The 22,290-nt window shown below is 37.2% G+C and overlaps 1 protein-coding gene across 2 annotated transcripts in view; it reads right to left on the bottom strand.

The window, feature by feature from the left end:
- The window catches only part of LOC132155959 (homeodomain-interacting protein kinase 3-like), a 73,439-nt gene extending 52,070 nt beyond the window's left edge, over positions 1-21,369 (bottom strand). For both annotated transcript variants that reach the window (XM_059564750.1, XM_059564751.1), the window contains exons 1-2: positions 21,021-21,369; positions 745-2,008 (exon numbers count right to left, since the gene is read on the bottom strand). In XM_059564750.1, coding sequence (XP_059420733.1) covers positions 745-2,006 — 1,262 coding nt within the window. In that variant the 5' untranslated portion in view covers positions 2,007-2,008; positions 21,021-21,369. The remainder of the gene's footprint in view (positions 1-744; positions 2,009-21,020) is intronic.
- Positions 21,370-22,290: the final 921 nt, after the last annotated feature.

Here is a 22,290-nt window from a genome sequence, read left to right as displayed (position 1 = left end):
AGACCCTTCTCAAAACTTTCATGATTTCAAATAGAATTGCACACAAGTAAATTATTTAGGAAGTTATTTTTTGTCTACGTTTTTAATTTTGGCAATCTATTAAGGTGACATTCAATTTACCGTACAAAGTTTACCTGCATTCAAAATGTATTTCATTATATACACAGCAGTGTTCTACAAACTCATCTATTACCAGTTGTTTTTAGCCTATTGTACAAAATACTTTAAATAAATAAATAACTTCCTTTGCCATGGCAATGTGACAAATATGGTTTAGCCCCTGCCTGTTGCATTGTGGGGTCAAATAGTTCTACAGGGTCAGTGTAGCTTTAGAATACAAGGGAAATTGTTTTAAATCAGTGTGGTGTTTCCTGATTGGTAATTACACAAGGATTTTAGTAATATAACACACAGAAAGCATAAGATTGTAGAATGTTTTCAGTGATCTATTAGTGAGAAGGAATTACAATTACAATTTGCTTAAGAGTAATTTTTTGCACAAAATACTGACAATAAAAACAACTCTGCTGAACTCAAGAGTGTATCTATACTTAAACATTAACTTTAACTAAATTAACTTTAACTAAATTAACTTTAACGTTAACTTCAACATTCAGTACAGCAACCAAAAGAAATAAACTGGCTACTGTGAGATCATTCTTAAGCTAATTGCTTATGGGTATCAAAACCAATTTCAGCTAACTAATACTAATTCAACTAATTCTGTCTTTTGTTTGTACATACCTGTAGTACCGCGACTGGAGGTACGTTGAGCAGACGGCTTTGGAGACGTGACTGGCTGAACCAAAGTCTATGACTTTCACCCGGTAGGGCTGCCGTACAGGGTCCACCAGCATGATGTTCTCAGGCTTCAAATCCGCGTGGATCAGTCCCATGGCCTTCAACTTTTTTAGCGCCGTGGCCACCTGCTGAAGAATGGGACGGATCACCTTCAGAGGAAGCGGGCTGAATTTGTTTTGCTTGAGGAAGTCATACAGGTTCTGCTCCAGCATCTCAAACACAAGACAAGTGTGGCTGCGGTGCTGGAAACACTCGAAAGCTCTCACTAAATTATGCTCATCTGCATTCTCGCTGCTGAGTCGTGCCAGGATGCCTACTTCAATCTGGCCCTGTCGGGCATACGATGGATGGTTCTTCAGTATTTTCACTGCCACAGTCTCACTGGTGCCTCGTTTCCAGCATTTCACTACCTGGCCGAAAGTACCTCGGCCGAGGAAGTCTAACACCTCGTAGGTGTTCTTCAAAGAGCAAAGCAACTCATTCTGCACCAACTGGTAGTCTCCATCCCAATTTCCATAATTTCCACCTTGCTTTGCAGGCCCTCCACCAACTGCCGCTGGCACCGCAACTGGTGGGTTTCCCACATTTGATTGCAACATTGCAGGTAACATTGACAGGTCTTCTACAATCTGCATGGCACTTCCCAAGTTCTCCAGCTCCCCGCTCTTACGTTTCAGCCCACATCTCTGTGAGTTGTCTTGCAAGTTAAAACCTCCACAGTCTTCCCAGTCACCCTCGTCCTCTCCTCCACCACCTTCGTCACCTTCTCCCTGTCCTCCACCTCCTCCTTCTTGACTGCCACTTCCCTCTCCCCTACTCCTTCTAGCTGCCCCTGTAGCTCCACTGCTGCAACCCCTTTCTTTTTCCTGATGCTCCAACTCCTTTTCCTGAGAGGAGATGACCCTTTTTTGTGGCTGTGCCGATATGGTGGTATGCTGACGTCGAACACCGCGCACAACAGCCGTTTGTAATGGAAACTCCTGCCTGGGGTGTCTGCCAATCACAGAATCTTGTGTCTTAAACGAAGCGGTAAGTTTTGATGGGCAAGCAATGCCAAGGGTTCTACCATTCAAGTATGTCTGTGGGTAGGTCCTCTCATGGTAAACACAGTTACTAGGCTCAACTTTGAGTTTCTTCACACTACAAAAGGCACTTGTATGAGTTTTGAAAACATGTGGTGGGTAGACCAAGACTTTTGAGGCCATACCTGTGAACACAAGAAAACCAGATACAGAATCAGATCATGTTCCACTTTTAACCAATACATTTACAAATTTTATGATTTGAACGTTTTCACAGAAACACAGACATTATAAGACTGGCCAGCCTATATCTTGTAACATTCCTGAAAATTTGACATGCCTCTTCTATATTCAACACTAACTTACAAAATGACTAATGCATGTAGTGGTGTTTTCCAAGTTTGGTGTGTGACATCACAAGTGTCCACTTGATCCTACTGTGTGCAGTGGCTTGCATCATCAGGCTGACATCATACTTGACCTTTGCTCCTATGCTACAGCAGCCAACAGCAAGCTGCCTTGAGCAGCGAATGAAAGGCCAAGAAAATAAAGAAACTGCAGCAGAATTGTTAGTTCCTTCCTCCAATACCCACCAATTCTCCATTCCATAAATGTCGTAAAGGGAAACGACTAACTGCTCACAGGTTCAATTGACCTTTTCATTTCGGTTTCCATGAATTGGGGTCTCTAGGCAACGGCTGTTTCAAAATGAGCATTACTGTGTGGGAGAAAAGAGACACACTAAAGGCACAGTATCATATGTGCTTTCATAGCTTCTCGATTCTCAATATATATATCCAATATATTTATCAAATTGAGGAAGGACATTGAGTTACATGAAGTTATGCAAACTGCTTTTTTTGAGTCACAAGTTATGGTACTACTGTACTACTGTAACTTCCTTTCCTTAACAAAAAATGTTAAGGAAAGGAAACAAGATAAGAGTGTACTTTCTGCAACAGGTCAACACATGACCACAATTCTGAAAAGATGCTGCCAATTTCTCATTAATCTTGCTGACATCCTGTGTAAACGTTGTGACTTGTCAAACTCAAGTGCTGAAGCACACTTAAAAATCTCAGGAGCAACTTGTCTACAGAATAAAAACAGCCAACTGAGGTATAGTGAGTGAAGTGAGAAAGGTTATAATGTGAGAAATTACAACATAAGACAGGCCAGTTCAAGCAGAGAAATTAAAAATGAATAAATATTATCCAAAATAAATCTTGCTGCTAACAAGAATCATTTCACAGATTAACACTGGATGTTCTTAGTTATCCAATTTAACCATTTTACTAAAATAATAATAAAAACAAAAATAATCATTATCACACATCTTAAGATTCACTCTTCACCACCATATAAACACTTCAACATTTAATTCACACTAACTCTATAGCAATTACAGGCTATTTCTTATTTGACAATCATCATATTTATAACTGTCTAATTTATCACTGAATCAGGTGGCTGGTTAAGATTTGCTCATCATAAAAGTGGGATTGCATTTCATTTCATCACTGAAAAAGATGAGGGGAAAAACACTGCAGGACTTGTGGGATTCCTACTCTTAGTGAACATTTCTGCTAAACAGGATGCAAACAAGTAGCTTACTGGTCCTCATTTAAGTAACCTGTTTTAGTCATCTTCATTTAAGTTTAACCATCTTTAAACTGCAACCAAAAGTATTTTATTGGTTTGTAGGGCTGTCACTTTTAGTTTGAAAGTCGATTGCACAATCGATCGGACCAACCAAAAATTTTCGAAAATGAAAATAGGGAAATCGATTTTAACCAAATATGTACACTATTAATTTTAAAATAATTAAACAATTAAAAAATATAGATGTAACTAAACTCACAAACAAGCATAAAAAGAAAATAAAGAATTCCGAAAGTGCAGTATGCCTTGCAAAAGCTAGACAGAAAATACCAGCAATTTTACGCGCCTATAAGACCCAGTGATGTCCAAAGTGACCTCTAATTTATGCTGCGTTCACACCAAACGCAAATAGAGCGTCTGGCGCGAATGATTTCAATGTTAAGTAAATGCAAAGACGCGGTTACGTGCGTCTGGAGGTCTCGCGGTGTGGTAGACGTGAATTCACCTCATTCGCGAATCTAGTTACAGGAGATTCTGAGTTATGAAAAGGACCATTGCAAGCTGACAGCGACCGGCTTTTGTGGTGGAAAATCGGCAGTAATACACCCATTTTGACAATATCGAGATGTAATTTTTTTTTTTGTATATCGCCCAGCCCTACGTCCAGAAGACGTCAAAGACGTCGGTTCAACTTTCATTTTGGAACTATTTTTCAACCATGATGGGACGTGTCGGACGGACGTCTTTTGACCGTTGAAAAGACGTCCGTCTGACACGGACAATGTTTGCTGGGAATTGATTGCCTTTCACGATGTTACACAGTGGGTGTGTGATTATTTTATATGCAGGCTTATATATACATACATTTAAACTATGCAGCAACGCATTTAAACATTTAAATGACGACGTCCAGAAATCGACGCATTTGGACGTCCAGAAGACGACGCATTTAGACGTCCAGGAGACGTGCAGAAAAGACGTGCAGTTCACGTCCAGAAGACGTCAAAGACGTCGGTTCAACTTTCATTTTGGAACTATTTTTCAACCATGACGGGACGTGTCGGACGGACGTCTTTTCAACGGTCAAAAGACGTCCAAATGTTTGCTGGGCAGTCAAATTTTTTTTTTTTTTTTTTTTGAAAAATAAGTTAAACCGCAATGTATTCAGCATGACTGGGTGACACAGACCAAAAAGATAGCTTTAAACTATTTATACCTCAATAATTTAGTTTTTTGACAAAGAGAATAATGCATTAAAATGAGCATTATGATTTTGATGTCAGTTTACTTCATAGATCAACAATAAAATGAACCGATATTTGCAGAGAAAACAACCACTGGCTCTGCCCTTTAACTAAATTCACTACTTCATGTTCCCTACAGAAGATTGTGTTCTGCAAGTGATTGGTGCTTTATAATGCCATCCCAAAGATGCACAAAATCACTTTCACAGACGTTTACCTTACTTGACCCTCTAACACTTGAACTCTCTACTGTATTTCTTTTCTAACTACCCATTTTATTTTCATTTATCATAAAAATAAATAAATAAATAAATAAACAACCTGACCCTCTAACACTAATACTCTCTGTTCGGTTTCTATTCTACCTACATTTATTTTTATTTATTAAAAAACACTGACACTTGCTAACACTAGCACTCTCTATTTTAATTCTATTTACTTGTTTTTTTAACTATTATTTTACAAGACTAAGATGTCTAACACTAGCATTCTCTAAAAGAAAGAAAGAAAGAAAGAAAGAAAGAAAGAAAGAAAGAAAGAAAGAAAGAGAAAGAAAGCTACATAAAGTGTATTAGACCAGGGGTTCTTAACCTTTTTGATGTCGGGGACCAAATATTACAGTACAAAGTGGCCCAGGGCCCAATCACATATTAGCACTGTATTGGTTTATTGATCTCAGCCTTGGTTTGATTTGTATTCAATAACTAAATGAAATCCACTTGCAGTTTAACAGTTTATTATTCATGTGTATATAAACCTGCACATACAACAAGATGTCAAACACACAGCAATTCAAGGAACAAATCAATCTGCATCAAGAACAAAATTAAAAGGCTCAAGTCAGGCATATTAACACACACAAAAATCAGTAAGATTTGACAGATTTTACTTACAAAAAAATAGCATTTATATAAAATAAATAAAAACAATAAAATGTTTTGCTAAAATAAATTCAAAATAATATTTTTCAAATTAAAGTTGTAAATGAAAATTTAAATAAAGTGCAAATGAAAAAATATAAACGCACTGACAGACCTCAGCCGCATGCAGTGTGAACGCTGGAATGCATTAACATGGGTGCGTAAAAAAATATGCAACGCATACTCACTTCAGACAGAGTATGTGTGAAACAGCCGTAATTCAGCGCGTGCAGCACAGAAAAAATAGACTCGGTACAGGCGGATCAGAAGCACAGCGGTAGGATTCGCGAGACCACGTGATTTGCCTGTCCAACACTACAGCCTATGGTCCAACATTGTTTTTCTTGATTTCTGTGTGATCTAACATGGTTGGCTAAATGTTAATGTTTTGTTCGGTTTAATTATGTTTATTCCAGTCATGCAACTCCTGCAGTTAAACTCCACACCACTTCCTTTTTTTTAATTGTCCTTGTAAAAAGGATCTGTGATCATATAATAATGTGAGGTTTTTCAACTTTAAGGATGAAGCTCTTGTCATCTATTTCTGGCCGCATTAATATAGTAATGTGAAATACGATTGGGAGTCTGCACAGGGTGTTTATTTTGAAATGAACATGATTTTTTTCACTTCTATTTTGTATTTGCTGTGCGGTTTGGACGCGGGGTGTGTCAGAAATAGACTAGGCGCCTATCTTTAGCGAAGCGGTGCGGAAAGCTACTTCTGGGACGCTTTTGAAAAGTGCCGCAGAGCGTCTGGTGTAAACACAAGCATAAACTAGAGTGACCGCGAACAGCTTCGGTAGCCGCATCGGAGCCGTAACGTGCCGCAGACGTGTGCAGAGGAAATCAGGGGTGAAACAGGCGTAACTTTTGCTTCAGGCTACGGTTGACTAAGTGTCTTCTTCTGCTTATTAGCGTTTGTTAAACAACTGAGGCATTACTGCCACTAGTGGTGGGATGGTGTATTGTAACTGCCTCATGGGTAACAGTGGTCATTCTGGTAAAACAGGTGAAAAACGTAAATTTTTTTGCGGCCCTCCAGGTGGCGCACACGGCCCAAGCGTGGGCCGCAGCCCTATGGCTAAGAATAGGTGTATTAGACTAACCGGGACTTGTCCTGCACTTACATATTGTAGCTCTTTTGTTGGTTTTATTGTTTTTATTGTACTCATTTGTAAGTCGCTTTGGATAAAAGCATCCACTAAATGTAAATGTAAAATAACATTCAATTTAAATACACAATATATCTTAGCATGCAAATACAAATTCATTATATTTCCAAAAGATAACTTTCTTACCCCTTTAAATCAGTGTTCCAATCTAACTTTCTAGTGTGCTAACTGAAATGCCACAATTTCCCAAGATGCCTGGCTATAAACACCCTTACCACTGTGAACCTTTGGAAATTTGTGGGGAAAACCCAATGAATCATCTGATTTCGAGATCAAAGAAAAATATATGGTACTAGTTGGATTGGAACAGCTCGACCAGTGCAGTTTAATTCATGAATTAACTTTTATGATTTGGCCCTTTTTATAGTCAAACAAATGAATCAGTCAGTGAGTTCATAAGACATTAGATTATTAAAATGGATCAACATAAAATCAGTGTACCACTAAGGATTAAAATAAAATCAGTGTAACGCCAAAAGTACCAACTGTGACAACTAACTTGTCTTTCAAATAGCATTGTTCTAGCTCGTTAATTTAATTAAATAGTTGCGTGGGTGAAAAAATGCTATTAATATATTTTAACACAACCTCCCTACCAATGACATTTATGTCATCTTACATTTCATACAGTTGACTTTAGACGAATATGATGCAGGGCAACAACTCACTGCATGATGTAGCCTATATAAAAAGCAGTTATATGGCCTTAAAATGTAAGATATTGGGGTAAAAAAAAAAAAATTCTCATATTTATATCACATGATAAGCGACATCACACAAGCAGCGAGAGGAATATATTACCTATAAAGCTACAGTAGAGTTGTGCATCTCCAAGCAACACTCTGTTAATTTGTTTCTGAATTCATGCGTTTTGAAAAAATTGTTGTGAACGAATGATTCAATGGCCCATTCATAAAGATGGCTGTTTACTTCATTCCTCAATCAGCAGTTTAAACTAATCAAATTAATTAATTTAATTAATTAATTAATGGCTTCCTCATTAAAACATTTACTGTCTCCTACTGACAATGTCAGTTTCTTATTTAGAGTATAATTTCTTTAAATAAAAATAAAAAATATTGAATGAAGTAATAGTTCACCTAAAAAGAAAAATTCTGTCATTACAGTATATACTGTCCCTCATGTTGTTTCAAAACTGTGTGACTTTTATGGAAAATAAAATAATGAAAATGTTGGTAAGCAAAAAAAGAAGAAAAAATATGTTGTTAATAGAGCTGTTCTGTTTACCAATAACTTTCATTGTATGAACAAAAAATACTCAAATTATATACACAAATATATTCTGTTAGTTTATATATTGCCGTGTATGGGTGGGCTGTCTCTGTAAGTACACTGCATTTTTGCACTCTGCAACAAAAAGGAATGTGTCTCCATAATCAATGATGTCACATTTGAGTGAAATACATCACACTGTTAACATTCATCCAAAATCCCCTGTCACATTTCACACAAAACAAGAGCAGAAGCTAATACATTGCATTCATAGAGTAATTTTATTTAATTTATTTATTGGATTTAATATTGCACTGTTACTTGTGATAAAACTGGTGTTACAACCTGTGAGCAAATACTGTTGTCAATCCCAAAAAGTGAATTACTTATTTGTAATTCAGTATTTTATGAGAAACTATTTGAATGAAATCTTGAAATGCAAATGGCAAACATTACTGTTTTTATTTATTGGTAAATTAACTAAACTAAAAAAAAAAAAACTACAAAATAATTGACTAACCAAAATATAATCAACAGATTAATACGGGGAAAATAAATAATTGCTAGATTATCCGAATAACCTAAAAAAACAAACAATATATTAATCGATTATCAAAATAATTGTTAGCTGCAACTCCAATAAAAACATTACACATTATAAATCATAATTTTTTAACATGATTAAAAAAAAGCATACAGTACTATTCAGAGAAAATCTTTGTCATGGAATAAACTTTTTAAAAAGAGTTCACAGTTTGAACGTTTTCATTTCAAATAATTTATTTTCAAAATCGGACGTTTTATCCACTGTTGCTTACAAGCATTTTAGCTATTAAAGTAATGCACACTGACATGCTCATTGATCAAACTAAAATTGCCTTTTAACCATTATACAAACCAATAATCAGCACCTGAGATTATCAGTAGGTGCGTTTACATGGATACTTTTTGCTTTCATCGGAATTAATACATTTTGCTTGACGAATCCGAACGCAGTGTTTACATGAACTCTAAATAAAGTGATCGGGTTGATATGGGCGTTTCTGTGTCACAAGATTCTGATCTGATTTACTCTTTTGACATGTGCACCCTGCATGAATATAAAGAGGTTCCCGCTGTTGTCGCATACAGTTTTAAAATCCGATAGACGTGTTTACATGTGACTTTTTATTCTGATTGTGCTTCTAGTCCTATTACGATCGGATTAGTAAGGTCCATGTAAACGCAGCTAGTGATACTGGACACATGGTTTGTAAGTTTAATAGCTAAAATGCTTGTAAGCGACAGTGGATAAAACGTCCGATTTTGAAAAATTATTTGAAATAAAAACGTTCAAACTGTGAACTCTATTTAAAAAGTTTATTCCATGCTTCTAGTCCTATTACGATCGGATTAGTAAGGTCCATGTAAACGCAGCTAGTGATACTGGACACATGGTTTGTAAGTTCTTTAAATGAAAACTATTCTAAATATAGAAATTATCTGTTGCTTATCATTTGTCAATGTAATGGTTTTACGATCCCCGGCATTTTTGTGTCTTGTTGTATGAGTGTTTGTGTGCAGGTATTGGCTGGACATCCAAGAATGCGATTGGTGGATCCTGAAGCGGATGACTATAAAAAGGGCGGCGCTACCAACACAGGGCTCCAAACTGCGACTAAAATGGTTGCATTTGCGACCATAAATATTATAATGCGACTGAAGTTTTTGCTGAGGTCGCCACTGGCGACTAGGCCTATTTACATGTTATCTCTTAAAAAATTGCATGTAATGCCTTTTTTCCTGATTGTTTTGCATTCACATCTTTTGTTATGTTCGCGCATTGAGAGAATGCGCATCGAAGTTTTAGTGGGAAAAAGAGTTTTAAACAGTCCTCATCTGCCGCGCAGCAGCGCTGACAGACACCTGATAAACGCGTGCAAGAGAGAAATGATGGAGACTTGAAGAGAAAGTGCAGGAAAAAAAAAGTCTATTTCGTTCATAACTTGAACAAACTACAACAGGTAAAGCTGTCATCTGTGTGGATATTGGCAATATCGTTAACAGTTCTCGTTTATAATCATAAGGCTTCTTCTTAACAAGATCTTAGACCATGCTGTGTTCTGTTAATGCATGAATAGGGCTGTCGCGATAACCGCAAAATTGTAATACCGTGCTATTGACAAGCAAACCGCAGAGGAAAGATAGCAACCGCAGAAACCGCGGCAACCGCAGTGTTCAGGTTTTTTTTTTTTTTTATGAGGCTGTGGCCTTATTGTTTTTTTTTTCAATTTGTCACTGTGCATTCAATGTTAAATAAATTATATTAATGATACAATATGGTCACGACTGTAATTTTCTCGTGAGCCGTTGTAGCTTTATGGTGCTTCGTTAGTTTTGAATAGGCCGGCTGAAGCGATGGGAGGCGCTCAATCTTGTCCCAAAACCTAATGTCACGTTGCCAGTTTGGGAACATTTTGGCTTTCAACCCAATGAAAAGGACGAGCCAGCGAATATAGATGAGCCGATATGCAAAATGTGCTGCAAAAAAGGTTCCTGTGACACTGCAATACATCTAATTTGAGGTCATCGGGACATTCTAAAACGCTTAACGGGAAAAACGCTTAATGTGGTTTAATGTACCAATACAGTGATATTAACAGACCAAACTCACTAAACATCATATTAATGACTATATTATCTACAAAAAATCAGATGATCCCTGAATATGAATTCAACGCGTTTAATAACACGTTAAGCCTTTTCCTCTCATAGAAAACCATCATAAGGCTTAACGTGTTATTAAACGACTTGCATTCATATTCAGGGATCATCTGTTTTTTTGTTCATTGTATACTACTTTATTAGTATAATGTTTAGTGAGTTTGGTTTTTAAAAATCACTGTCTTAGGCTACATTAAGCCACATTAAGCGTTTTCTTATAACGGTTTTCTATGGGAGGAAAAGGCTTAACGTGTTATTAAACGAGTTGCATTCATATTCAGGGCTCATCTGATTTTTTATAGATAGTATACTTTATTAGTATGATTTTTAGTGAGTTTGGTCTGTTAATATCACTGTCTTAGTACATTAAGCCATGTTAAGCATTTTAGAGTGTCCCCTGTCATCCAGCGCAGCTGCCCCCTCAAGCATCAGATCGCGCAGCAACATCAAAAAGAACAGCTGAGTCCGGCCGACAGTTAGGAGTAGCTGAAGGCTTTGCGAAATCTGTCAAATACAGCCGTGAAAGTAACAGGCATACCTGCTGAAGTCACGGACAACCTCTGCGTCAGTGCCCATACCCAAGAGAGCGTGAGCAGATAACGAGGTCACACGCTATCTGCATGAGTAGTGCATCGACTCCAGCACGAATACACTGTCCTGGTGGGCCAGTGGTGACGCGATAATCAGTCTAAATTTCCGCTGCTGTCCAAAGTCGCGCGCACATACATGTAATACATGTTAAAACTTGATTTCTTAAAAAAAAAAAAAATTATTGGAAAACGCATGTTCTTGTTGCTGTTTGGCATTTAACAATAAATAAAAATGTTTTAAAACGTCTCTGTCAGTTAAAAAAAGCAACAATATATGCTACATAACTCAACGATAGAGCTTTGTATACAGCAAAATCAGAATAAATTATGTAAAAAAAAAAAAAAAAAAAACGGCGGTAATACCGCATATCGCGCTATTGAACCACCCATAATAACCGCAGGGGAAATTTCTTAACCGCGACAGCCCTATGCATGAACTTCATTATTTGAAGTGCACTTGCCGTCCAGTAATCGCAAAAAGCTTTGTGCTTTGTTACTTTTTAATTTACAAAGTATCAGCTTTAAATTATTCCAAATTCATAACAAAATTCAAACAATAAATACAGTTTTGGTGCTCTTTAAGGGGCCGTTGACATATCGCGCCTAAAAACGCGTGGAAAACGCTAGGCGCGCCGCTTCCATTATGAGCATGCACGCATACCACGCGCCTACATTTGAAATAACGAACTTGAGCGCGCAAAAGACGGGACATGTGAACGGCCCCTATGCGGCAGGCGCGATCGCGAGTAGTGCCTCAGTTCAAGCAGCACGTGAACCTATCATACCTTGCTCTTTACTACTAGAGTACATAATGAACATGAATTAACATCAAAAGGTAGGCTATTTTACTGTAAGAGATTCTACAGTAAAACACTTTCAAACTGCGGAAAAACGTGTAAAGCTTGTAAACATTGCAACGTAATATTAACTTCAGTAACCTTTCGGTGTCCATAAGCTCATCAGTCAGCTAGAAAAATAACTATAAAGAGGAGCATTTTGCTATATTTATGAGCTATTGAATTTTTATATTTTTACTTAACCTGTTGTCTACATGATTCAACTCCTCCTATAAAATTTAATTTTACTAATTAAGAAAAACAGACTGAAAGTGTGAAAGACATGCACTCTTAAAAATAAAGGACCTTAAAAGGTTCTTCACAAAACAATTTTGGTTCCACAAAGAACCATTCAGTCAAAGGCTCTTTGAAGAACAATCTCTTTCTGACCTTTTCATAATCTGTTATTGTCTTCAAATGTTAAAGGTTCTTTATGAAACCATTTAGACAGGGAAAAAGGTTCTTCTATGGTATCATGAAGCACCTTTATTTTTTAAGAGAGTATGAGAACATTTACAGGATGCATTGAGGAGGACCCCAAACTATACTCAGGGGCCAAGTGATGCTTATGGTCCATGATATTGGTACAGATTTTGTGTAATAAACAACGCATGACTTTATGTTTCAAGTTGGAAAAGACATTTAGCTCCTACTTTAAGTGAACCTCCATTCCCAGGTCATCTACAAGATGGATTAAAATGCTGATACAGTCAAGAAAAGATGAGACATAAACACATCAGTATGATTAAAAAGTTAAAATGTAAAATAAATAATTTAAATAAAACGCATAAAACATTTTTATTCTGTGGCACCTAAAAAAATAATTTGGCACCTAAGTTTTTTTCTTATAGGAGCCAATGGCTCCTTACTCGATTTTTTTGTTTGGAGCCCTGCAACACACGGGAGCTCACTCCGGCATTTGCCTCTGTGGCGTGAGGAGCTCCGGATTCCATCTCTGTCAACAGATCGCCAAATCACCAACAGCTTTGGGGTTCTTGTTTGTAGTTCTTACTCTGTGAACTATTCTGTTTATTCTAAGATCACTCTGGGAGCGTAGGAGGGGTCTGCCATTTATTTTGCTCTAATTTTGTGATGTGTTTTTGTTTAGGGAGTTAAGGCAGTTCATTTGTACTTTTGTTTTCATTATCAGGTAAATTATATCTTACTTTTATTTTATTAGTAGTTTTGTTTGTTATTTTGCCCTTGGGCCTCTCTGAAGCTAATGCTCCATATCTTCATCTAACTTCTCTTTAATAAAATGCTTTAAAAGTGATATGTGTTTTTGGAGATCTGTTTACTGAGGGCGGAATCCCATTGCCACTACTCTTCCGCTTTGCATCGTATTGAAATGGGCCATAACAAATGGCTAGATAGGACGAAGACCGATTAGCATGGAAAAAAAACGCCATTCATCTCATTTCGCACTCATGTCTAGTTTGTACACTGTGTAATTCGCTAGTTATTCCATTGAAAATATTATATATATATATATATATATATATATATATATATATATCTCATGATAAAATGTTGCATATCAGTCAATATCAATAAATAACATTATCAAAAACTGAAACAATTGTAACAACCTCATTTTTATTGTGTGAAATGTAATAATTCTGACTGTCTGTGTTTTATTAAAATTAACCTTTGGTCTTCCATAGCAGCATACATTTAGATCATGATAACCACAGTTAAAAATCAAACATATAGCACCTCAACACCATGGCAAGAATGTAACTATATAGTTTCTAGGTATTCATATGAAAACAGTGGTCTAAATAAATTATATATAAATTAAAGCACAAAACACTAGGGATGTCAATGATTAAACGATGATCTATTAATTGTCGATAAGAGATGTCTCCATGGCATATTTGATGATGTATGCAAGCAAAAAATAATTAATGAATAAGGGGCTGTTCACATATCGCGCCTAAAAACGCATGGAAAATGCTAGGCGCGCCGCTTTCTCCTTCTTTCCAAGGCGCTCGGGCAGAAGCGCTCCTGGGGCGTCTGCCAATGACGGGCTCTCTCCATGAAGATGCAGAAATTTGAGCAAAAAATCGCTTTTAGTAGCTCTGCTACTAAATTTATTTCAAAATGGCAATCCATATACAGCTATGATCAGCTGTTCCTTCATCTTGGCTGAGCTTTCAACGTTGTTACAGGAAAGGATGAAGCTGAATGTTTAGTTCTTGTCACATGACCTGTGGTGCGCTTACAGCATTCAGAAAAGTTTAGATGTTTTTAACTCGATGCAGTGCGGACGCGCCTGGAAAAAACGGGCGCGTGAACTTGAGCACGCAAAAGACGCGATAAGTGAACGGCCCCTAAGAACTGCGGTCTTCTACAGTACTTCAAATATGCCGTGGAGAATCATAGAAAGTGACCGAATTCAAGAACATTGTTGCGGCATCTCTCAAGCAACGAATAAACACCGCTAACTTGGAGAATGCAGTGAAAACTCCTCTTCTCGCGTCTGCCCTAGAGCCTCGGCACAAACATCTCCGGTTCCTCGACGAAAACATGAGAGAAGTAAGAAAAAAACTTTTTGAACATTATCAGAACATTTTCCTTAATGCGAGTGGTGCGGATACATCCGCATTCACCAACGATGAAGAGGATGCGGCAATGCCCACTCGTCGGAAAAGGCTGAGCCAGTTCTTCAGCGATGATTACAGAGAGTCCAGCCGAGACGAGTGGGAACAGTTCTTGCTTGAGCCATGTATTCCACCAGATGAGGATCCCATTCAGTGGTGAAACGATAACATGAAGCGCTTCACAAAACTTATTCGCTTAGCACACCATTATTTGTGAGTCCCGCCAATGTCTGTGCCGTCAGAGGCCGTTTTCTCCGCAGCCGGCCTTATTGTTAACAGACTAAGGAGCCGACTTTCCCCCGATCATGTTTACATGCCCGTATTTCTTAACAAGAACATGTAAAACAATAGAAAAAAAAAGCAAAAAAGATTTGCTGACAGTTTAAAAGTTTCAAAGTTAGGTGTAGGCTACGTTATACAATAGTCTAATTGCTGCAGGCTGCTTTAAGTTTTTTCTTTGTTCACTTTTTTTTGTTGCTTTTAATCTACTTTTGTTTGTTTGCACGCATTGTTAAAGGTTTTCAGCTACAAAACACGATGTGTGATGTTCAAGCTTATTGTGTGTAAGCTTGTTCAAAATGACGGAAACAATAAATGTTGCTGAAAAATAACGGCTGTCTCATTAAACTTAATTTAAATAAACAAATATTCCAATATTCGTTTTTTGTGAGCTCAAATATTCGAATGTGATATTTGCGGAAAATGCCCATCCCTAATTAATTCACAATGTACAAATTAAGCTTTTAATGTGATTTAAACTTTAAAAGTACATTAAAATAGAAACAACACAAGATTCTTCAACATGGAAAGCAATAGAAATGTAGTAACTAATAGTGGTTAGGGCTGTCAACGAATATTCTAAATTCGAATATGTATTCGAATAGTTTAAAAAAAAAACGAATTTCGAAGGTGAAAATTAATATTCTAATAAAAAAAAATGTGGAAAAAAAGGCCCGCGTAGTAGAGGCGTGGTTGTCTGCCTTGCGAGTGGGCACGCTAGCGCGCCTGAGGGTTCAGGGACAGGTCACAGCCTCACAGGAGTCGCACTGTCTGGCACAGCATCACTGCTGAAAGTTGACGCGTCTTCATGGAAGATGCCAGCAAGTGCAGAGCCCAACTCGACCGCAGCAGAGAAAATGAGGTAAAATTGTTGACCCGCGAGATAAAGTTGTATGCAAGCTATTTAAGATACAGTTAGCAGTTAGCATACCATTCGACCACTAGCAACATGGAGGTCACATCTCAAAAATGTGCACCCAAATGAGCATGGCATAATGTGTGGAACTCCAGCTAAACAGTCACGTCTTGACACTTAACGTTACTTTGCATCGCCCGCCGCAAGCACTTTGTCTGCAACACGACAAGATAATTCCGTTCATTTGTAAGGACATGAGACCGATCAGTATCACGGATGGGGCACGCTTCGGGGAGTTCTGTCAAGCAATGGAAGCGAGGTTTGATTATTTATCGTTTCATGTCAAGGAAAAGTTCCATGTTTACCACAGCACAGCTTGCTTGGAGCATTCAATGTCAGTTCTATATGCTGTAAAACTTCAATTAATATTAATAATATTTGTTTCAATCACTGAATGAAGCCTGCTATATTTGGGACAACAGTCGCGACCTTAAATTGCTTGCACAAAAATTTGTTTGTTCATTTAAACCATTATGCGCAGAGAACGTGAGGGTGAGAGAGCGTGAGGTCTGCAGTCTTGGCCATTAGTTGATTTCCTTGTTTTTGTGTAGGTAATACGTTGTCATATATGTTTAAACTTAAATAGACTATCTATACAAGTAGTTATGTCTCTTTGTATTATTTTTGCCTGTTATTGACGTAATGCGCGTCATTGACAACATGCGCTACCAGATGTTCGAATAGTTCGAATATTCGTGTATTTTTAGAGGGAATATTGGAACGTCAATTTTGAGCAATTTTGACAGCCCTAATAGTGGTCGACCGATATATTGCCAATGCCGATATATCGGCAGACATTTGGCATTTTTCAAATATCGGCATCGGCCAATACGTTTCTCTGCTTGGCCTGTGTTCGAGGCGGGACTTTTATGCTGCATTCCAGGCAGGTTTTTGAGCCCGTAAGTCACGATTTCAAACCACGACTAATGACTTTGTAGCGTTCCAGGCAAGTCATGCCAAACTTCCTGAGCACAAGGAATTGTAGCTAGATTATTCTATTATTTTAATTTTATTGCAACGTTACATTTTCCTAAAATCTATTTTTCAATGTGTACCACTTGCATAAACACTGCATACGTAGGCAATATTATTCGTAGGGGCTGCCATCTTTGTTTCGCGTGCTGTGTGACGTCAGAACTCAGAACTCGGAGGACATCGATCTAGTACGAGTTCACGGGAAGGAAGTCACGAGTTTGACTGCCATTCCAGTGCACTTTCACGGGTTTAAAGTTGGAAAAACATGGGTTACGGGTTGCCTGGAACATGGCATTATTTTGACAGCACTTACACGCTCTCTCTTGTTCATCGTTGTCATTAACAGTTCTGTCTAATACGGATAGAAGTCTGTCTAATAATCAGACAGAACGGTTAAACAAAGGAATTAATGTATACAGAAAGTATTGTAAAGATTGCTTTTATATTAGGCCTATTAGTAATAGAAAGGAAAACATTATAATACTTTCTAAACATTTGGATTTGTGCCGAATGAGATGTGCCACAGCACAGCCACAGGCGCCACAGTTACGTTTGGGATAATTTTATTTTAAATGCCATAATGTCAGAAAAAAAACATTGTAATTGTGTTTTACAACACAACAACGAACACTACAAAACCATTTATAGAGGTGAGTTCAGCGTTCAAGAGCAGAACCGTGCTGTGATGGAAAACAGTAAACAAAGTAAAATTATCTCAAATGTACGGCACGCTCTCTTCATTTCATCAAATGCTCATAATCAGATCTTTTAACTTTATAATCCTGCTACTAACATTTTATTCAGGCTAAAACCCCTTTAAGTGAGAAAGGGTTTTTTTTTTCGTGTGGCTTGCGCATCCTGTCATACCGGTGACTGCGTGCTGCTGCAATAGACGCATTTTGCAGCATTAAGGTTAATGATTAATCAATTAATTGATCGTTAACTTAAACAATGATCGATCATTGAAATTATCGAAAATTGACATCCCTACAAAACACAACAGCTTAATCAAAAAAAAAAATATATATATATATTCCATTACTCCTTTAACACATTTAATACATGTCTACATTAATAATATAAAAAAAATTTGATATGAATACATCACCTTTCTATCACAAGACCATGGTGCATGTTACTCCAGTAAATCAATGGTAAATAATGGTGATTTGTAGATTGAAAAGATTTCTGACAGTATCGTTGCACACAGTTACTCCTGTTTTTCAGCCCTGTTTAAACTAGATTTAAAACTAGTTTTAAATCATTTAAAATCGTAAGATCTCACAGCGATGTTTAGTGGTCGTGTGACCTTGACTTATTAGTGATTAAACACATCTGTTGTAGTAAGCTTGCGCTGTGCTGCCTTTTTAAATTAGTAATTTCAAAGGCCAATTCCAAGCACTTGCTAAACAAAGTAAATGGTCATAATTTAACTTTTAATTTAAAGTTTAACTTGAATAAAGAATACAGAATTTTATATTAGAGCAGAGAGTGTGCTGAAAAACATCACACTTGTGGAAACCAGGCCTTAAACTGAATCAGTACTGACAAGAGATGTACCAGAATAGGGTCAATGGCCTGAAAAAACACAGGAGTCTCTGAAAAGACTGTGGATCATGTTCACGAGACAGCTGCAGTGTGACATGTGAGCACGTTTACGTCATGTAAATGAGGCTACCCACAAAGCGACTGACAATTAAGATGAAATGTGATGAATATGTTAACCGAGACAGATACAAACAAGACTGGTTGCATTATTACAATCAAAGATGCTGGAATATGAAAAATATTGACCCTACAATCAAAGTCAATGGGGTCCAGTGTTGTTACTGACCCCACTAAATTCACTGCACGGGCAAAATCAGTTCTTCAAGATACCAAGTAAAGCAGATTTGGAATGACATGAGGATAAGTAAATTATTTTTGTGTGAACTATTCCTTTTATGAATAAAAGTAAGCAACTCCGTTAACACCATGTTTGTGTTACTTTATAGTGGGAGGGACTGGATCTCATATCAGGGGTCAAAAAGCAATGCAATAAGTGATCTGAACTGAATGCATGCACAAGAATACAAGGCCATAAAGCAAGAAAAATATTAAAACTAATTCAGATAGGCATGTTTTTCTATACTTCATATCAGAAACAATACAGTACTATAGACCAATAACAAAGAATATCATTTCTGATCAACCCACTAAAATGTAAATTCCATGGAGTCATAGCAATTACTGTAGTCAGGTCTATTTTGGTTGCAAGCCTCAACACAGTGAGCAACACAGCCTGGAGTGGGCCGTTGGTGTTGACATGTCTCTGCGTAGCACAACTCAAATGGCATCCAGGCTACCGTGTGACTCCTCTAATCAACTTCCCCTGCCACTAAATGAGCTCATTCTTCAGAAAACAAAAACAAAGTCCTGCTTGGGAAAACAGCCTTACCCACAATACAACAAGGAACATAAAACAATATGTCTGTCTCTGAGGTTGCCTTAAAATAAAAACTAGCAGGATACAAAAACTCACATATTTCAACCCTAAAGTAAAAATTGTCATCGTATATTCATCATCATACAGTTTTAAACACATATTACTTTCACTCTTCTGTGAAACACGTAAAATGATTTGTGAAGAAAATCCTGGGCATGTGCAAGAGGACTGAGGCTGTCTAGCTCCATTAACTAATAATATAAGTTATTACTCACTGACAAGTGGGCTGTTAAACAGATAGTTCACACTAAAATAAAACTCACCCTCATGTCATTTCAAACCTGTATAACTTTTATTCTTTTTTGTGGAAGACATTTATTTATTTATTTTGTCCATACAGTGGTCTGTTTGGTTAACAGCATTCTTCAAAATATCTCCTTTTGTGTTTCACAGAAGAAAGTTTAAACAGTACAAGTTTGTAATAATATTTGATAGTACAATACTTATATAGTACAATATAGTGCCTATAGTACAATATAGTGAAGTTGATAATTCACTTATAATTTTAATTTTAACACCCCAGGTCTTCACTTTCATTATATAAAAAAAGGCCAGGTCATTCTTCAAATATGCAATGTTTGTGTTCTACAGAGGAGAGTACTTTGGGTATGACATATTTTCTATTACATAAGCATCTTTTTTTTTTTTCTTTTTTTTGTGATGAACTACTCCTTTAACTTCTACGGTCAAAATAATCATCATCATGTTATTTTATTTCAAGACAAACAGCCCTCACTTTAATCAGATATTGAAAAATGATCTGGCAAAGCACTATGGGTAATGTTAACACCCCACATTATTATTATTATTATTTATTTATTCGTCTCATACATAATAAACGAGTCTATTTTTATTTAACACGACCTAGCAGATGCATGCTGCCTCAAAACAACCTCAATTATCACTTTTAAAAAAAGTATCCCAATGCTCTCCTCGGGAACTCAATTATCTTCTCGAATTACATACTTTTATTTATTCATTTATTTTGTTCCTTCGTATGACTATATTTATATCCTAAGAAAAACACTTTGTCAACACCCTTCAATATTTACCTTATTCTAAACTCGGTGCAGACTTGTTTGGATTGATCTGGTCAAAAACGAATCAATACCTGGGTTGTTAAAGACTGGTTTGTGGTTTCAAAACTGCTGGAACAGTAGCACGCTACAGTAACTTTCATTATTACATAACAGCAATGGTGAACTCAATTATTAATGCATTGCTACAGATTCAACTAAATGCACAATGTGAACTCTTTTAGCAACTGATTATATACATATGCACTCCTATCTATTTGTGCATCCGTCTATTTTACTTGTTACATAACAAAGTTAGGCTGTATCTCAAAATGACTGTGTGCCAAATCCGAGTAAGTTGCCTACCTACACAGGAGTAACGAATGATATCCATTCATCAAATTGAATAAAAAAAACATTCGCTTTATCATAAGTAATAATCGCTCTATGTAACGCGTCTGTGATGTCCAAAATAAGTCTATGTAGGAAGCTCACTAGGATTGTGACACGTCCGTTTGGGTTTGACTGGTCCGTAAACATTCCGAGATAGTTAATGATCAACAGTAAAACTAAATCGCTGCTATTAAAAAAATAATTAATTAATTAATTTAAAAAAGTCTCACCTTTCACACGGACTAACAGTAGATATAATCCAGGTCTTCTCCGATCATTTTACACATTTCAACTGAACTCACAGCATGTAGATGTGTGTGTCTCATACTGCTGCCATCTTGTCCTGAGTCCACAGCACCATAACCCACATTTTACACCTCAAATAGCTCAAGAATGCACGCGATCCACGACACAGAACCGAGTCCGGGGCATTGCAGTAGAGCTGGAGCTCTGTTTTTGGTGGTATGGGCGGTGGAGCCCATGTTGTGTGCGAGGAAGAGCAGCACTGACAGTCGATATCATGTCCCTGTTCACTCACTGACTCTCAGCTGCGTGAGGAATGTTTGCTGCTCTCATGACACTGCGTCAGGCAGAATTAATCAAACTAGGAGAGAATCAAAACACTCGATGCGGACACTAGTGACGACAACCCTTAAGAAAACAGTAACCATAGTTACCGCAATTCACAATACTATAGTAAAGAGCCTTTGAAAATAGTTAGTTGCTCATGTTAAATATGTCCTTGAAACACCATGATGCTTTTAGAATGTTTTTCGACATTCTTGTGCTTGATTGTATTGAGTGTGCACTTGTAGTGTACTTCATATCTTAAGAAAACATTTTTTTTTTTATAAAGTGTACTTGCAGATAATATAAAATCAAAAACCAATTAAGTGCACTTCCGCAAAGTCCGCATGAAATCAATTTTTTTTTTCACTTTATTTACTTTACTAAAGCAATTGCTAGTATTGATGTAAACAAATAATCCGTGCAAGTTAAGTAAATCCGCTGAAAAAAAAAAGTTTTTCTTCTAATCAAAATTTGAACATTTACTTCCGCTCTGGAATGGCATTCCTTTTCTGAACACGTCAGTCTGACGGCTTGGGTGGAATATCCTTAAATACACCCCTCCAATCATTAGATTTGATATGAGTAAGAGACAGAGAGGAGGAGCGCAAACATAAAACCATAGACAGTAAAAGAAATGGACACAGCGACCCCATTGGATTCAACGGAGACAAGTGAAGTCAATTAGAAGAACGCACTTCCTGGGGGTGGCGTACTGCGCAGACTCAAACTGAGCTTGATGAAGTAGATGTCACATGGGCAACCTGTAAGTCTTCTAATCGCTGTGCCAAGAGAAATCTGAATCCCCCACCGAATCTTCCAGAGAAGGTGAGCGTGAACAGGAGCAAATTTTGGTAAGTATTCTGATCCTTGACTTTATGCCTCCGCGTCCCCCCGATAGCCTCATAGACAGTAAAAGATTGTCTGCGAGCT

The sequence above is a fragment of the Carassius carassius genome, chromosome 13, assembly GCF_963082965.1.
Source record: "Carassius carassius chromosome 13, fCarCar2.1, whole genome shotgun sequence".
In the NCBI taxonomy this organism is placed as follows: Eukaryota; Metazoa; Chordata; class Actinopteri; order Cypriniformes; family Cyprinidae; genus Carassius; species Carassius carassius.
This window is presented reverse-complemented; position numbering and strand designations above follow the sequence as displayed.